General features: G+C 44.5%; 1 protein-coding gene across 1 annotated transcript in view; it reads right to left on the reverse strand.

Moving 5' to 3' along the window:
* The window catches only part of NIBAN2 (niban apoptosis regulator 2), a 248,934-nt gene that overhangs the window by 68,995 nt on the left and 161,843 nt on the right, over positions 1 to 18,096 (reverse strand). Inside the window, exon 3 of the mRNA XM_069241498.1 lies at positions 791 to 919. Coding sequence (XP_069097599.1) covers positions 791 to 919 — 129 coding nt within the window. The remainder of the gene's footprint in view (positions 1 to 790; positions 920 to 18,096) is intronic.

An 18,096-nucleotide genomic window follows, 5' to 3' on the forward strand; every position in this document is an offset into this window, starting at 1 on the left:
CCAGGTGTCGCTAGATGGCTTGGGCATGATGAGAAACTATCACGATGACTAAAAGAGGGGAATTTTAAACATCTGTAATTATTATAAACAGAAACGTGATGGGTGAAGAGGCAATGAATGTAGTGGAGCAGGGGGCCGGCAGGTGTACTTGCCTGGAGATAGGACAGATGGATGGGAATGGTTGGAGAGGAGTACAGAGGTTTTGTAGCTGCAGGTGGGAAGAGTGGTGGTCATTACTCAGAGAGGGCAAGAGAGAGGAAATTAATCAAAGAGGTGTTGGGGGAGGAGCCTATGATTTGAGATGGCTTCTGATGGGTTAAAGAGACTGTTGATGGACCACATGTATGGCACAAGCTGAGAAGGGCAGTATGAGATGGAGAGAGACTGCATACGTGTAGATTTAGCAATATATTTTAGTAGTGGTAGAGATGCGGTAGGATGAGCAAGAGAGGTGTGACGCTTTGCTTGGGAGATGACCGTTTTGATACTGGAGGGCATTGATGGGTCAGAATTGTGGTGGTTGATGTCAATGGGTCAGGAGGATGAGGTGGGTCAAGAATAAACGGAGGGGAAATAAGAGGCATGCATGGTGGGTTAGTGGGGTTGAGGTGGGTGGGCTGGTGCAGTTGGAAGTGGGATCGAAAAGAGTTGAAAGTGTGGAGGGAGGTAAAGATGGGGGGATCAGAAGGATTGAGATTAATAAAATGGGTGGACTATTGCTACAGAGCGCATGCAGGCAGAAGGAAAGTAAATTGTAAAACAAAGGATGTGGTCCTTAGAGGTCTCTTACTATCTTGTTCTCGTATAACACCACTCCGTAATAGTGTGGCACCAGGCAGAAGCGGTTTCTCCATTTCTTGTTATCTTCCAGGTACTGGAACAAGTTCCCTGAAAATATGATTCGTTCTTCGTGGGGTGTCTGCAAAAGGAATAAAGACAAGGGTTAAATTTGAGGTCTTGAAAGGAATAGTCAGAAGAAGGTGGGCGATCAGGTCGGATACTATCAACGCATAAACACAGGGATGAGAAGCAAGTTACCCTAAGGAGCAATCGAAAATGGACTCCGAGTGCTATAGCTGAAGCAGGAATAGATCTGGCGGGGTAAGAGGCCAGGTATCCTCAGTGTTAGAAGGGAAAGAAACACTAGGATGAGATCCCAAGTATCTGTAGTGTCAGAAGAGGAAGCAGAGTGAGTGATGAGTTAACAAAGCAGGGATTGAAACAAGACTAAGGGGGTCGTTACGACCCCGGCAGTCGGCGATAATGTGGCGGTAAGTACCTCCAACAGGCTGGCGGTACTTACTGCTACATTATGACATTGGCAGGTTGGCTGAAGCCAACCGGTCAATGTACCAGTCCGACCGCCACGGCGGTAACAGCCGCCAGGCTGGAGATATGCATCTTCAGCCCGGCGGCCACCATTGTGCTGCTGGCGGGAATTTGACCCCGTCTGCCGCCATGGTTTTCGTGGCGTTCATAACGCCACATAAACCATGGCGGTAGGCCATACCAGTGACAGGGAATTCCGTCCCTGTCACTGATAGGGGTCTCTCCTCCACCTCTCTAGTTACCCCCCACCCTCCATTACCTCTCTAAACACCCCCAACATCCACGCCCCCTTCACACACACGCATACACACACTCATTCACACATACATACACGCATGCATACATCCAATCACAGACACATCCGCACACACTTCAAAACATACGCAGACACGCATTCACATTTCACAACATACATGCACTCACATGTCCGTACATGCACACACACATTGAACACTCAACACACACCTGCATTCACGCACACACATACATTCACACCCTGCCACACACACACACACAACACCCCCCTCCCCTTCGGAGACCCGACTTACCTGGATCCAGGGGGTCCTCCGGCAGGAGACGGGACAGGCGCTGCTACCGCCAGCAGAACTCCACCAGTCCGTATTGTCATAATACGTCTGGCGGCAGTCTACTGGTGTGGCGCTGCTGGTGGTAGCAGCGCCTCCTTACCGCCATCTGCCGGTATGGCCACAGCTGGATTTCCGCCATTCTTGTGACGGAAATCCGGATGTGGTCATATTATGGCGGACGGCTGGTAGCAGCAGTGATGGTCTTTTGGTGGCCATCGCCACAGTGGTTTTTACCGCCGTTCTTAAAATGAGGGCCTAAGTGTAGTAGCACTCACAAGGGGATATAGACATGGGATGAGAGGCCAGATCTATGCAGTGTTTCTATGGCAAAGCAACACTGCGGTGAGAGGCCAAGTAGGGAGCCAATACCAGAAGCAGTTAAAACGTTGAGTGAGAGAGGCAAAGCACTGCCCTACAGATTGAATATTGGGGATGAGAATCCCAACACCTGCACACTGAATATGCCCAGAGAGAAAGGGCAAGGACCATGAAGGGGGAAATAAACACAGGGGAATCAAAGCAAGACACCAAGGAGGAATAAGCTCTTTGCTGGGAGCCAAGAAACCTACGAATGCACGAACAAACTTGCTAAAGCAGTGGTTCCCAACCTGTGGTCCGGGGACCCCTGGGGGTCCGCGAAGCCTTCTCAGGGGGTCCGCGACTGCTTAGAAAATTAAAATATATTAACAAATATTGACAAATACGTCCCCAGCTTCCAGTAATGACCCAGGCGGGGGTCCCCAGATTCCAATGATGAGTCAGTGGGGCTCCCTGGGTTCCATTAATGTTAAAATGGGGGTCCACATAAACCAAAAGGTTGGGAACCACTGCGCTAAAGGAACCTTAAAGATGGCAAAGAGGAATGTTCCTTCACTGTTATGACAACACACAGGCACTTCAAGCTATTCGGAATATTATCCTTGCTTTACAGAAAGTTCTAGATGCTACACTAAACATTGGTTGTGGAATATCTAAAAGCCAATTACAGCAGCAATGCCAATTACAGTAAACGCAAAGAGGCCAGGTACCGATGAGAGGCCCACATCCCAGAGGAAATAAAGAGCGATAAAAAGCCACCAACCTACAGTAGAGAATGGATAGTTAAGGTGTAACGCCTTGTATGTAGGGACACAAGCAAGGCACCCACGGCACCCACAAGGAAAAACACACTGAAATCGAGTAAGTGGCCAATTATCTACACGGAGACTGATCACTGGGGGAAGAGTGTGAGCTCATGGATGTGGGAACAACTCGTTTGGAGAAAGCAGGTATTCTAAAGAGGGCTTACACACTTCCAAATAACAGGGCAACTAGCTAGAATGCAGTGCACATTTTGGTAGGCATGGTGCCCTGCTCTTATTTATCCAGCTTCATTGCTTTCAGAACCTGTGAACCAGTGCTTAATTTGTAAATAAAAACGTGTCGGTGCCCAAAGCTCCATCTGAAACATGAGGCTGCTGCAGTTACAAGTGCCAGCACAGCATACTGAGGCAGTGTAATGCTAGAGCCATCTCCGGCCTATTTAATGCATTTACAGCCACTCCCTGACCCTTCAGCTAACTTCTACAGCTTTCTAGTTTCTACCTTTGTGAAACTTTTTTGTTTTCCTTTTCTTCCGGCTTTCCCATTAGTGTCTCTTGCTCGCAATAAAAGCCTGATCCACAAAACTAAGTGCCGGCCCTCAAAAGTAAGTGCCAGTGCCCCGCACCGAAAACCACCTGCTCAAATTAAGCACTGCTGTGAACACTTGTTTCACAAGTGGATTTGATGGTCCCAGTTATCCTGACGCATTTACTCTGGGTACTCTCATTCTCACACATTAGAGGGTCCCTCCTCTGACTGTCCTTAACCTTGTCCTAATGAAGACCTCACCAACCTACCAAAGAAAGGTCGAAACCTCAATTATTTAGTTCTGGACTGAAACTAGATGGATCCTTATGAAGAAACACCAGCATTGATCATTTACGGGTTTGGTCTTGAAGGAACAACACAGCCAAAACTGTCTGATTTGCACACGTGACTTCGCTTTTATATTTAACTCCTGTTTCTGTTTCACATGAGTGCTGTGCTTGCACTGCCCACATTTTAAGTAACACCCTTCTATTCTTTTATACTAAATTTTTATTGCTGGATGAATTATTTACACAACTCTTCTCAATTTACATAAATACAGTACTTATTATTCTACTGCACATGTATATATATATATTTTAATCTTCAACATTTTCGTAAAAGAAAATTAACAACATACCAACAATGGCATTTTCCGTTCCAGAATATACAGTTGCATAGTCGTATAAATACTTCCTCAGAAAGTATGAATTGAGGTATTATGTTGGGTTACAGATTCATATGTGTATTGAATCATAAGGATACAACGAAATGGATTGCACCCACTGATTATATTATTATAGTGTTGATATAAGTGTTGTTATAGTGTTGATCTAATCTCTCTTTAGGGGGCTCTTAACCACACCCATGTTACGTCAGTCACTTTCATTGGTTTGTGGGCTTGCCTTTTAAAATCCGCTTGTTTTCCTTCATGTAAGGCATGCATACACATCATGCCTTTTCCGGTGTTTAGACCTCTTCGAGAGCACCGGTAAACTACTGAAACATACGAGACTCCATGTTTTCCGAATATTTTCTGGACTACTTTTTCTCTTTATTTCGCAGCCCGATTGCTCTGTGTTTTACACAGTGCGATTGCTCTTGTTATTTTTTTTTCATGTAATATGGCAAGAAAAGTCTGGTTAGGAGTTTATAACGCTAATAGCTCTAACTCGACGTAATGCGAGACCCGTTGCATTGCAAATGCTTGTTTATCTAGTGGCCAACTAATAGTTAATCTGGCTTCATGCCTCAGTTTCATATTCAGAAACAATACATAGTATAACACAGGAATGGGAGCATGGGACGCTTTGCAATAGCTTCTGCCCAAATAGACCACAGCAGATAAACTTCAGAGAAAGTTGATTGATTGATTTTGGTGTTCATAGAGCGGTCGAACACCCAAGGGTTTTTGTTGCCACGTAATCTCTAATCTCTACCTAGAGGGACAGAAGATTCAAATCGGAGTCATAATATCTTAATAGGAAAACAAATTGCATAACAAGGGGCAACTGATTCCATAACTTTGATCCAAGGAATCTGAAGGAGCAACCGCCACTGTGGGATTGATTTAAAGATGGAGTTTTCGGGAGATGCCTACTTTCAGGTCAAAGAGCTCTTGCCGCTGTGACAAGAAGGAACTTTCTAGTTGGTGGAATAAGTCATGGATGAGGCACACTTATTCAAACTGGCTCTGTTCCTGCAGTGTGAACTAGTGAAGCTCTGTGAATGGAGGTGAAATAAGCTCTTAAACGCCTAAAAAGGGAAAGAAGGTGACTGCAACATTATACGCCCTCTGGAGCTTCTGCAATGAGACCAATTAAGACTCAGCTTGAGGATGTTGCAGCAGTCCAGTGTATAAACCATGCAAGCGGAGGGGTGCTGGTTTGCAAGGCTTTTGGAAGCTCATGGACTCTCTGGTGTGGTACCTTGAGTGCACGTCAAGGGTGGATGCTAGGAAGTATCTTCCACTTAAATGGAACATATAAAAGGCATTCTTCTTGATCTAGATACTTAATTTGAGCATCACATCATGGTAAATAATACATCCTAGAATGCAAACTCCATGAGCAGGGATATGGACAACTGTTCTTTGGCCCACCAGCCCAAGCACATAACCTACTACAAAGACCATTAAGTGGGTCTAACTCATTTTACATTCATAATAACTAACACAAATCATTACTAACGCGGACCTTTAAAACATCTCTAATAAACATGTACATCCCAACAAAGCCAATGAATGGAAATCCCCTGAATATATGAAAAGGATGCCCGATTAAGAAAACACTACTCTGCAATACTAGTGGTAGAGGACGATACACAAATACTGACTGTTTAACTTTTTATCTGTTTATCGACCTCCTCATGGTGCACTGTTATCCCTTACATTTTACACGGCTTACACGTAAAATAGCATCTAATTCAGCATTTTACACTGAAGTCCGGCTGATAGCTTTGTTGAATTTTGTAATCAGATGTTTGTTGTCAAAATACGGGAACTGGAACTTTAGTTCCATGCTCCGATAGAACAAATGTAAACAACGTTTGCTAAAGGTTGCGTACACTCCTGGAGTTCTTTTGGGTCACTTAGACCTTGGAGATGGTGCTTAAAGAGGTGCACTAGTTTTAGCACCACTGTGAATTTACAGGTTTCTCCCTGGTTGGCTTATACTTACAGTGGCGTTTAACCGGTACAGTTTCTACTTTAAGCAAGAAACTTCTAAAGAGTTAAAGCAACTCTAGAAACTAACCCTAATAATTGATGACTCTTTCCCCGCCATTCTCCATCATTTTATACACATTTTATTCCCATCTTTTCTACCTGTAACGTATATCGGATGTTCTTTTAGGATAAATATGATTTTAAATCAACACTGCACTACATGGTATCCTGTGTGTGTGTATGTATATATATATATATATATATATATATATATATACATACTTATATTTCTATATTGATGCCAAAATATACTCAAGGCCTTGTACATTACATTCTATACTTTCAAGACAGGTAATATGTTATAATTATATGATTTGGTGCTAATAAGGAAAATAGCCTATTTGAAACACAAATGCACAAAGAGCGAGGAGAAATTTTAGAGATGGTGACCTATGTTCAGCTAGGAAGCCCTTTCATCACAACAAACTCAATCATAATTTCAATATGGCTACTCTTTGCAATTTGCAAGACATCTACTAAAGAGAACGCTAAGGTATATAGAATGTGTTCAGGCATTCTGCAAAGGACAGAAATCTCTATAAAGCTTACCTTTCTACACTGGTTTGACTATATGACCACCTTGAAACAGAGAATCAAACAGCGGAACAGGATGCCAACAGTGAAACAAGCATTGGCAAAGCCAATAGGCTGCCACCCTTTTGCAGTTGCCAGTGCTTGTTTTCTATTTATGTTTTCTTTGTAAAGTGTGATTGCTGAGGGACCTACCAGGCCTTTGCCAATTTAAAAAACACATGGCTAAAGCACAAATATTTTCTTGGTCTCAGAAAGCACAAATTGCCATAGCAGTCCCTGGCACTTGAAGTGAACTAATTTAAGTGTGGATGTGCTCCTTGTGAAGGAGTAGAATGTCATCATGCCACAGTGAAGTTAGCCAAGGGCTGAAGTGGGCTAGCCTACTGCCCCATGCTGTCCTGGACGGGAGGGAAATGTGAATGGCACAGAAACAGGCCAATGGATGAAGAGGGCCGTCTGAAAGCCCTGTAAGGTGGTATATTTTCTATATATTTTAGTACAATCAAAAGGTCATGGCTAACAACAGACCTGAAGAGGAGGATGTCGGGGCTATGTATATTGGGTCTGACCTACCAGGGAATTACTTTTAAAATCAATGCAGTCATTTGTGTGAAACACCAGTAGGACTCCAGATCTCTAAGGGTAATCAGGGTAAGGTTCAACTAAGTTTCAACTAATGGTGCAAACTTAGCAGCAGTGAAGGGCACCTCATTTAAGTCTCTTCGGTTCCTCCTGCAGAAGTTGTCTATAATGCAGTTTGGTAAGAGAACTGAGCTAAAACCCCATCTAGCCCCCATAGGTCTCTGGACACATGAAGTTGTTTCCAACCACATGTGTTGTAAGTAAACTCACCAAGTCCTTGTTGCAGGGTGATACTAAATAATGTACACGTGTGATCAATGTCATACTACATTTTATTAGAGCGCAATAGAGATGCTGGTGCTAGGGAATCAACAGGATCCCTAGATGAGTGATTCAAAAGCCTTAAGATCCTTGGGAGAAAAAACATGTTTTAGGACTGTTCAGATGCTTACAGGTAGATAGGTGAGGGCAAGAAGTTCCCGGATGAGGGGGCACAGGCTGATAAGAACTCTGCCTCCTTTGCACACACTGAAGAAATGTGGAGTGGAAAGAAAGGGGAGGTGATGACCCAAGCAAGGGAAATGGTGGACCTGGTCAAAACGTCTGGATTAGGGATAAAGGATTGACCCATTAATTCATTAGCAGACGTAGAAGCACTCGTACAAAGCAGCACAGTTGTGTACCTGCAGCAAGGCCTGTAACATTGTGTGAAATGCAGCCCTTTCATTTTTCATTTTTTTAGTCTTCCATTTAGCAGCAAACACCGGTCAATTTTCATTGCAATAGTTTCCTTTAATCTAAACAGTTATTACAGATCCATATTCATTGAGGTCATCTAGAACATGAGGTTTAATTTCATTAAAGCTCTGCAGGGGAGCTAGAACTTCTTAGGTGGTGCTGACTGAATGAAGTAGAACATTTGAACATCCAAGTACCTCTTTTGGCAGGGGCCACCCTTTGGGTAAAGCCCACAGGCGACGGCAGCCATATCTCTGAAAGATTCAGCACAGATTGTGGTGGAACTTACAAAAAGCAGCACAGAAGATAGGAGTAGTGGGGAAACGCTCCATAAATAAATGAATGGTGGTGTTGTGGAGTTGAAGGGGTCTCTCAACTGAGAAACATATTTTGCCTCTGGAAAAATAAGAACTAAACATTTTCATATGCACTTTAACATGGCATTTCCACAGGCAGAGCTGTGACATTTCAAAATGCATAAATAGCTAATTATGGGAGTACCTGTGGGAGTCTGTGACAGTTACTGAAGCAATTCATCAAAACTTCACTAGAAACTCGTCAAATTACTTCAAATGAAGATATGTGCTCACAGGTGTACATTTCACTTTCAGATTATTTTCAGAAACTTTTGTGAATCTGGCCCATTTTGATGGATCATTTCATAATTTTCATTGAATTCTCTAGGAACCTGTCATCACTGTATTTATATGGTCTCTTTGCTTTTTATAATACATTTGGCTTTTTCAAAGGCTGGGAGACCCTGCTAGAGGTCTGTGGTTCTTCTTGCATCACTGATTGAAATTTCAGACTTTACATTCCCGTGGTGCACGCACTTCCTCGATCAAGTCTTGGCTGTGCAGAAACTGCAGCACATTCACTCACTACGACACCACGGAAAGCACATACACAGCAGTCCAAACAAAATTACACTGGCTGTCAATCAAACAGCGGATTATCCTGGAGGCTCTGTTCCTTGTGCGTAGAGCAATTCACTTCTGAAGTGTAGAGTTCCTGGTATGAAAGTTTTGTTGGTATCGCATTCCCGTTCATTCTGCTCCGACTCCGTTTCTAGTGTCCATTTCGAGATCCAGAACAGTAACTATGGGTGACAGAGCTGACTCATGGCGGCAGGCAAGTTATGGAATGCCCAACCTTAATATCTTTGTGCCCATCAAGGTATATTACAGTTTAGGAAATTATTGAAGACTAATCTTTTAATATGTTGATAATTGCCTAATCCCATGTCTGTTGCGATACTTTAATGCCCAAGATGTTTTGGCGTATGTCACGCTTCATAGGTTTATTTGCATAAACCGTGGACCATAAACTGAGCAGCTAAACCAGACATGAACCCACTTTTCTTGCATCTCATCAGGAGACCAGGTCAATGGCATCTGGTCTATGATGACATGTAACAGTAGCTTTATGTAGAGCAAAGTCTATTGCTTCCAATGGCATGTAGCCGCTATTTGAAGACTAAAAGCCCAATAATTGATTGGCCCAAAATGATGGCACCCATATTTGAGAGATTAAGTCTCACGACCCTATGCGTCACTCCATGTCTGTAAGTTTCTGCATTCAGTTCAAATACACTGCTTGATCCCAAGAGTGCTGTCCATATTAGACTAGCATGCACCCTTTGTTTCTATTGTGAGAGGCTTTGCAGGAGGATCTGTGCTCCTTGCACTTAGGTGCCCGTGCAGGCATTTTCTGAGTGGTTGCGGTGTTAGAGGTTGCTTCCAGAGCTGGGTCCAATGCCATAACCCCACCATGAAAGCTCCTTTCTAGTCATGGCCTCGTGCAGCCTGGAGCTGGTCTGAACACCCTTGCAGAGGCTGAATCTGGCATCCAGTGAATCCACGTTGTCCTGACTGTAGTCGTGTAATTTGAGGCTGTAATAATCCACATCTCCATGGGGATGAGTCAGAGATCGAAGGGCTGGTCTTGCAATTTACAACCAGCCTGTGTGAGCATGCACAGACGGGGGACGCAAGTGGTAATGGTGTGCATGTCAATGCCTTCATATTCTTGGTGGCACCCTCACAGATGTTGTATTGTATTGTGGCTGGGTGGGAATGTACCCTTTTATGAGCTGGCATAAAAGGAGACACCCATGGTTCCAAAAGACTGGCCTGGTGAAGATGCTCCCACACTGGCACAGATGCAGGTGTGTAAATGCTGGCATGGCACACAAGCTTCTTAAGGCTCCCCCGGCTTCTGCCTCCCATCAACAAGCCTATATTAGCAAGGGTTCTAGCTGCTCTGACCTAGCAGCAAACATGGGTGTGGGTACCAAGACGGTGCCCACACCCAGATGAACATACAAACATCAACACGCACCAATACTGCAGTCTGTTGATGGAACTTTTACATCATTCCCTGCATTGCTTGTCTGACTGTGTTATCATTGGTGTTGGCGTTGTAAGGACTGTGTTGTTTGTCTCTTAGCAACATTTTCTGCCCGGATAGCAGATTATTCCTTGTCCAAGCGTTGGTGTGTTACAAGTATTTTCGAAGTGCGGCTAGAAGCCTGGGGCCTGCACCGCTGACTTCATTGCATGGATATGCACTCTGCCTAAATGGACTCACTCCAAGGGGACACCCTGCTGCTGCGAGCCACAGGCCAGAGTAATGATTAGCTGAAATGTCTGCACTTTGCTCGGCCAGATACACCTGCAACAGTGCCAAGCGCCCGGCTGCAGTGTCCAGGGCACACCAGGCCCAAGGCCTAGCATTGATTGATAAACGTGCAATAAGTGGCCTTTTGCCAGGTAAAGGCCTGGCTCTGAGCCACAGGCCATGTTAGGAAGGCTGTTGTTGCATAGGCAAAAAAGCAGGGGAGTGTAAACAAGCACGTGACGGCAGAAGCCAGGCTGCGGGCAAGTCTGTACTTAATATTATTATTTACAAAGCCCTGTACATGAGACATCAGCTGGCAGCTGCACCAAGGAACATAACAGGCACCAGCCCACGGTTTGGAGCAGGGCCCTGGCTTCAAAGGTTCAACGCCGGCAAGCCGCAGGTGGAGACGGTCTGTTGGCACCTGGCAATAACAGGCTACCCACCAGGGGCACAACAATTCTCCAGCATCCTCCTGAAACTTCTGGTATCAGAGCAGATACGTTTTATCTGTCTCTAGGGTGGGTTGGGGGACTAGATGGACAACAGCAGATTCACAGTGGCCTTTTGATTAGATGGAAATAAGCCATGGAAGGAGTGGGTGGGGGCAATTCTGAAGCCCACCACTCCTGCTTGCCCTGTCTTTACCTACCTAAGCAGTGATGAACTTGGCGACTAAAGGGGCCTTCTAATGAGTAATGTCACAATAGATTGCGTAACTAAACCTGGCGTCAAATAAATACATATTCTGCTACACCTACTGATAACCATTATTAAGGATGTAAAAGTGGCTAAGGGGTTAAGCTTTTTTTACTTTCAAAGGTGGGACTGACCTTGCAACCTGGGTTAGGGTCTTCGACCTATACTTGTTTGACCATCGTGAGGGCTTCTGGCAGCACAGGATCTTACCCCTGGTGGCCACAGGTCAGCAATGAGAGCGACAGGGGGATTCCACCATGTTTATAGGGATGCTCTGAATATGGGGCTCTCAGAAGTTCGTATCCACAAGTTGCATATGTTATGTTACAGGATATTAGTAAAAAATATTAAAGTGCATTTACACCTTGTAGGTTTCATGGCCCTAGACTAAAAATAAGACTACACTGTTGTAAACAACCAAGCTTTCTGGAGTTTGAGGAAATAAAGACCTGAGGCACAGAAGTTCGAGAGGGACCAGGAATCTTCTTCTCTCACTCTTGAGAGACAGAAGTGGGGAACAGTGACAGGACCGAAGCCTAAGGACGGTGGTGGTGATAATGTCATAGAGGAAGTGTCAGAGATAGGTGCGCTGGGCGTGCTGTGCATGCAGGGAAGTCGTAGAAACTGAGAAGGCAATGTAGGGACGAGAGAGTGAGTGGAGGTTTAGAGGCTGGAGCAGGAAGTGGTAGGATGCTGAACATAGAACTGCAGTGTATAGGGGGAGCAGGGTTTTAGATATACTACATGGAGTGGGGGGCACATAGAAATGGTAGCAGGTACTGTGGGGGGGTATTGTCAAAAGTTTGGAGAATTTATCAAGTGCTAACTTTTGAAAAGTTACTTAAGGTGGGAAGAGAGGGGTCTGAAAAAGAGGGTGTCTGAGCATGTGTGATTCAAAAGGAAAGGGGCAGTGTTAAGGGCAGAAAAAGGGTGTTGGGGAGGCAATGCCCAGGGTATGAAGGTGAGGGAATGGCGGAAAATCGTACTAAAAACACGATCAGTTTCACAGACGGATGCTCTAAGACATAGTGCTTAAATGGTGCCAGTGAATTTTCAAAGCATTGTAACAGGGGTTTTCATCTTAAGGATTGGCAGACTGTGGAAAATGGTAATGATCAGTCCTCAGCAGCCTCTTGAAAGTTCAGTTTTTTAAAATTTAAACTAAATCAGGCTCCTCCCTGGTTGAGGAGGAAAGAGCAATCCGAAAATTAGGACCTAGAACTGAGGACACCCTTCCTTCCCTTCTGGGTGTTTTGGACGCACAATCAAAAGGACTCATGACTGAAGGGGTCATAAGAGGTATCAGCTTTGTAGAGCTGACCCCATTTGCTCACGTACTCGGAATTGCTCTAATAAACACTGCAGATAAGGGGAGTATTAAGATGCTTTGATTGACTCAGAGTGTGTACCTAGCTGAAGCTGCACTGACAGAGATAGGGAGAAGCAGCAATGAGTACTATGCACCTCCTGGATGTGAGCTATATTCAGCACATCCAGTGTGGGCAAAGAACTGAGCAAACCACATTAGCCCGGCTATCCTTGGGTATCACCCGAGTGCATGTTCCAATAAGAACCCAGCAGCCCGGGATGCTTTAAGATCACCAGTGTCACCATCTCAGTGGCAATGAGAGCTAGCATAGACAGTACACACCTGTTACTGCCACTGGCAACTGTAGGGAGATCTGCGGTCGGAGAAATCAGCTCCCAGAAAAGAAGTGAAGTGTGAGGATTTGACAGGATGATTATATCTTAAGTCACGACCCTGTGACATGGGTATCTGGACTCCAAAATCTCGATGAATATCCCCAAATACCTGGCCTTAGGTGTCCAGACATGCTTTCATCACAAGTAACCAGGGAAGGGGGCAAAGACAATGGAGACAGATTTCAGTTTCTACCCCCACGTCCGGTTTCATATTGACATGGCCTTAAACGATGTACAACTAAAGAGTGCTTTTGAGTACAGGAACAACTTCTTACCCAATACACCATTCCACTTTATCTTCACCCAATGGGCCAAATTCTATATTTTGCCATCCAGAAACAGTGCAATCTCCCAAGACAAACGCCTACCTCTGCCAGCCATCACCATACTGGGATGGTGTCTGCCAATAAAAGTGCCCTTTTAAAACTTCTGGCACTAGTCTCCAACGCTGTCCAATGCACAGCTTCAATATACATGCCCCATGCCATTACCATTCACAACCATGCTCGTACCTCCAACCATGGGACTCCTGTACTCACAAGCCAACCTGCACCAGGCCTAAATTCTGTTCCTTCAACCTGCTAGGGCCTCCTCACTGGAGCGTCCTCCCAGCTGATCTGAGCGTGACCTCCTAGTTCTAACTGATGAGGCCTTCACAATGCACCACCTCCGTTGTTAAACAGAGATTACCCCTTTCTCACATAATGTCTCAATCAAACACAGGCAATGAAGAAGATGCAGTAAAGTTTCAGTAGGTTTTATTTAGCAAAACTGAAATCTGCAATAAGTTGCATGGGCTGCAATGATTAGGATAATGAACATTGCAAGAAACAGAATGGTAAAGAAAAGAGTCATTAATAAAAAGACCCCTACCATCTTGCAATAACATGAGATGACATGAAAATGTGAAATATGTCCTAATACCCTAGCATAATGAACCTAACCTCTAATCTAAAGGAGAGCTAGGTGTGTTAAACCTAATCTGCCAATGCCATGTCCATGAGAAGAGCCCCCAACCCTCGTTATCTTGGAATGAGGTCTCTAGCTCAGACTCTGTAGGGACACGAAGACCGGGTCAGCGTCAAGGCGATGTGCAGCATCGATAGCAGCGATGGCATCTGGTCGGAATCCCTCTGACTATCTGTTTAAGTGAGGAGTATTTAAACAGATCTGCTTGGACCCCGGATGTAGGTCTGTTCCCAAACAATAGATAACAAGACATGCTCGGGACAGTAATTTATATTAACAATTCGCTCGAAAGCGTGAAGAGGGAAAGTACCTAATGTGAACACCTACAGTTTTGTTTTTGTCGCTTGATATTGACGCCTTAGCGCGGTGGCACTGACAACGCAAACTAAAACATGGGCCTAACTAAAAACAAGGCAGCCATCTTAAAAGATTGAATTAAATAAATGCGCTAAAACAGAGCAAGCTAAGTAGTGTAAAAGTCACTAGGTAACGGGGGCACGAGTCTGCAAGGCAAAGGCTAAGCTAACTCCTATATCCCATTAAAACAAACTAGGATTCACTACAAAATGGTTGGTGACTTTCTACCATCTTCCCAACTACTCAGGCCTATTGCCCAGATACGCACTTACTTTCTCCTCACTGCACCTTGAAAATTGCTCAATGTGTAATATCTTATGTATGTTACTTGCCAGCCACCATAACTTCATCTTACCACTAAACACATTCACCCAAGCTCTTCACGTTTTTAAGTACTGTTGGCTTACTATACCCTGTATTTTTTGTAGAAATGCTACTGCTGCTCATTAGATGCACACACTAATGTAGTGGTAATTGTATAGCGCAGACTTTGTTGGGACTGAGAAGCAGCGGGCCCCTTTGCATCGTGGAGAGGGACTGGACTAGAAGATGCGTTGAGATCTTAAACATTACATCATTAAATGAGGTTTTACATATGTGAGATATATACACACACACAAACTTACTGCTTTCGAAGGGAGCTAATTTAATAAGCATTGCGAGTTTCAACACTAAACTAAATCAAGAGGAATTTCTCTGGCACTCTTTCCCCAATGACTGAACTTCTAACCTCAAAATGGGAGCGGACACGGCCCTCTCAGGACATGTAATCAAGATCCGGGGGCCTCCACGTGGCTCCAACATCTCCTCTGTTTTTAGCACAATCACAGAACAGTCCTTGTGTTATTACGTAAATACACTCTGCGGAATCCTATACACAACGTTTAAAATGTGTAATTACAGGGAAGCAGAGAGGAAATAAAACAATAATTAGATGACAAAGACGCTGCCCCAAACACCGGAGCGAAGCTGAAGGTTTTTTGATGTCTCGGCTGTAAAATGTATTAGCCTTAGAAAGGATGCTGCGAAAATCCAAAACGGTGGCAGCTTGCGGTGAACAGTGAGCATCACAATAGGGAACTGTAGCTGGGAGCCCAGTAAAAGAAATCCGAGGGCGACACCACCTCTCGTGGAGTACTGCCCATGGTCTAACAAGCCTCAGGGATAAGGGGTTGGATTGTCTGCCCCCTAATTGATTCAATGATCCATGTCACTCCCTGGAAAATCTCATTTAACCCTAAGGACCATGGACAACGTACATGGTGTCAGTATCTACTTGGAGGCTATGTCTACAGAGGATGGATGTACTGTCCGGGGAGGAGTCCGTCTAAGCGCTGTGAATGACCCAGAGAAATCTCCAGAAACAGGACAGGTTGGCTTCGCCATGAGAGGGTGGGGCCTTCCGGCTGTCCTTCCAGAGTGCTAAGGAAGGGAATAGTGCTCTGCCTTGTAGCACACATCAGCTGTTAGTCATGGAGACATGTGTACTCGCACTGGTCACACCAGCTCATGCTCACTGAAACTGGGATACCACATACACCGAGCTAACGATTTAAAGAACGCAGCCCTCAGATTTTCTACGAAGATATAATCCACTATGCAAAGAAGACACCTGCAGTACGTAGTGTTTGTTAACAGGCAAAGCGTAAACTTGGCTATACTCATTAATTATCCTGGCTAGTGAAACAGGTTACATACTCTCACACCTTGTAATTTCTAGAGAAGTTCTGGCAGGCCTAGTTTTGACTGTCACACATTCAACACTGACTTCTTGTGTGATTGTAGATGATTATGGGTGATAAATAATCCTCTCATGCACTTCAGATTCAACAAGTCATCCCACAAATTACTGTGAAGTCCACATACCGACAAAATAGAAATATAGATAGAGTGCCGGACAGTAGAAAAGGGATTCATGGAAAGTTAAAGTTCATGGTGCCATGTATCCCTCCCCGAAACAGGCCTGTTCTGCGGACCTCGAACCTGGATTGAATCCTGCAAACAGTTGTGATCTCCCTTCCAAAATATTGGTTAACCAAGCAGCAAAGCATGTAGTTCACTGCATATTCTGCTTAAAAAAAGCCATATCAAATCAAATCTTTTGATTTTTAAGAATTTCAGGTCACCAATAACTTGCAATAACTATTATCAGGCCTCGTAGAGTGGTGTGAACAGTTGGCTAGCTACTTTCTTACTATTATTCTGAACATTCAAGCCAGCAGGTCCTCCAGTGTAAGGCCGGATGACGACTCTATGAGCAACTTTCAAGCCATCATGGTTACCTTCCCTAAGGCAACTCTGGCTAGTTTTGAGCCTATCTCCATGGAACGCTCCCTGACTGCTCTGAACACCCTTAAATCAGGCTCTCCAATAAATCCTTGTCCACCTAATCTGTTTGCTTCAGGGTCCTCTATCATCCGTCCTCTGGCGAACATGATACTTAATGCATAACAAGCAACAGCCACGGTTCTTTGTTCCTGGAAACAAGTGAAGAGTTTGCCTTTATTGAAGAAACCTTCTGCGACCCTAGTATTCCATCTAATTATAGGCTGATCTCTTTGCCGCCAGTCCTATCAAAATATTAAAAATACTTGAAAAACGTGTACAAACAGCTCTCCCGTTACCTGGGATCCTACAACCTACATCCTGGTCAATCGGGTTCCAGACCCCATTTTAGTACTGAGACAGCACTGGTGGAGGACTCTGTATACATCAAAGATATTCTCAATACCGGGGTAAATTCTGTGCTGATTATGCTAAACCTATCAGCACCATTTCATATTGTCCCCCATACTAAACTGCTGAAGTGTCTCCAAGCTATTGGGTTAACACGGCAAGCTCTGGGCTGGCTTGCTTCTTTTCTGGCAGACTGCAGCTAACAAGTATGGGTTTCCATTTATTCTGCAAATGCAAGTGAACTGTCTGTGGGAGTCTCTTAGGGATCTGCCCTAAGTCCAACTCTCGTCCCCCGGACCAGATAGCAGAAGCCCTTGGAGCCAACATTATCTCCTATGCAGATGATATGCAGTTGCTGTTCTTTTGGGGCAAGGGAGAAGAGTTTTCTGGAATACAGATCAAAACTTGCTTAACTTCAGTCTTCCTGTGGTTGTCAGCCCATCAGCTCAAGTGGAATGAGGAGAAAACAGAAATCCTCTTTTTTCACAAAATTCCATCAGGATTTAGGCAAAATTTCTGGCCTCGGGGAGCCACCTCCAAGACCCAGGTAAGCATAGTGAGAAATCTTGGCATTAAATTTTATGACAACCTGTCCTTTAAGCCTTAAGTTAGAGCATTGGTAGGTGCCTGTTTTGGCATCATGCGGTCCTTAAAAAGGTTTTACACTTTCTGTCCTTTCTGGCAAAAAAAGTTGGTTACTCGGGCTCTGATAACCTCTAGGGTGGACTACGGTAATGCCCTGTACTTTTGACTACTGGATCATCTGATGGACAGGCTTCAAGTGGTCCAAAATGCGACAATCCACCTTTTGCTGAATGTGCCAGTCAGAACGCGGATTTCACCTTATCTGTGGGCCTTACATTGGCTGCCCATTAGGAAAAGAGTTACGTTTAGGCTGTCGTTCTGGTACACTGAGCTCCTTACCAAAGTGGGGTCACTTATCTTAGATCCAGATTTAGATTCTAT

Source organism: Pleurodeles waltl, chromosome 6, assembly GCF_031143425.1.
Source record: "Pleurodeles waltl isolate 20211129_DDA chromosome 6, aPleWal1.hap1.20221129, whole genome shotgun sequence".
Classification (NCBI taxonomy): domain Eukaryota; kingdom Metazoa; phylum Chordata; class Amphibia; order Caudata; family Salamandridae; genus Pleurodeles; species Pleurodeles waltl.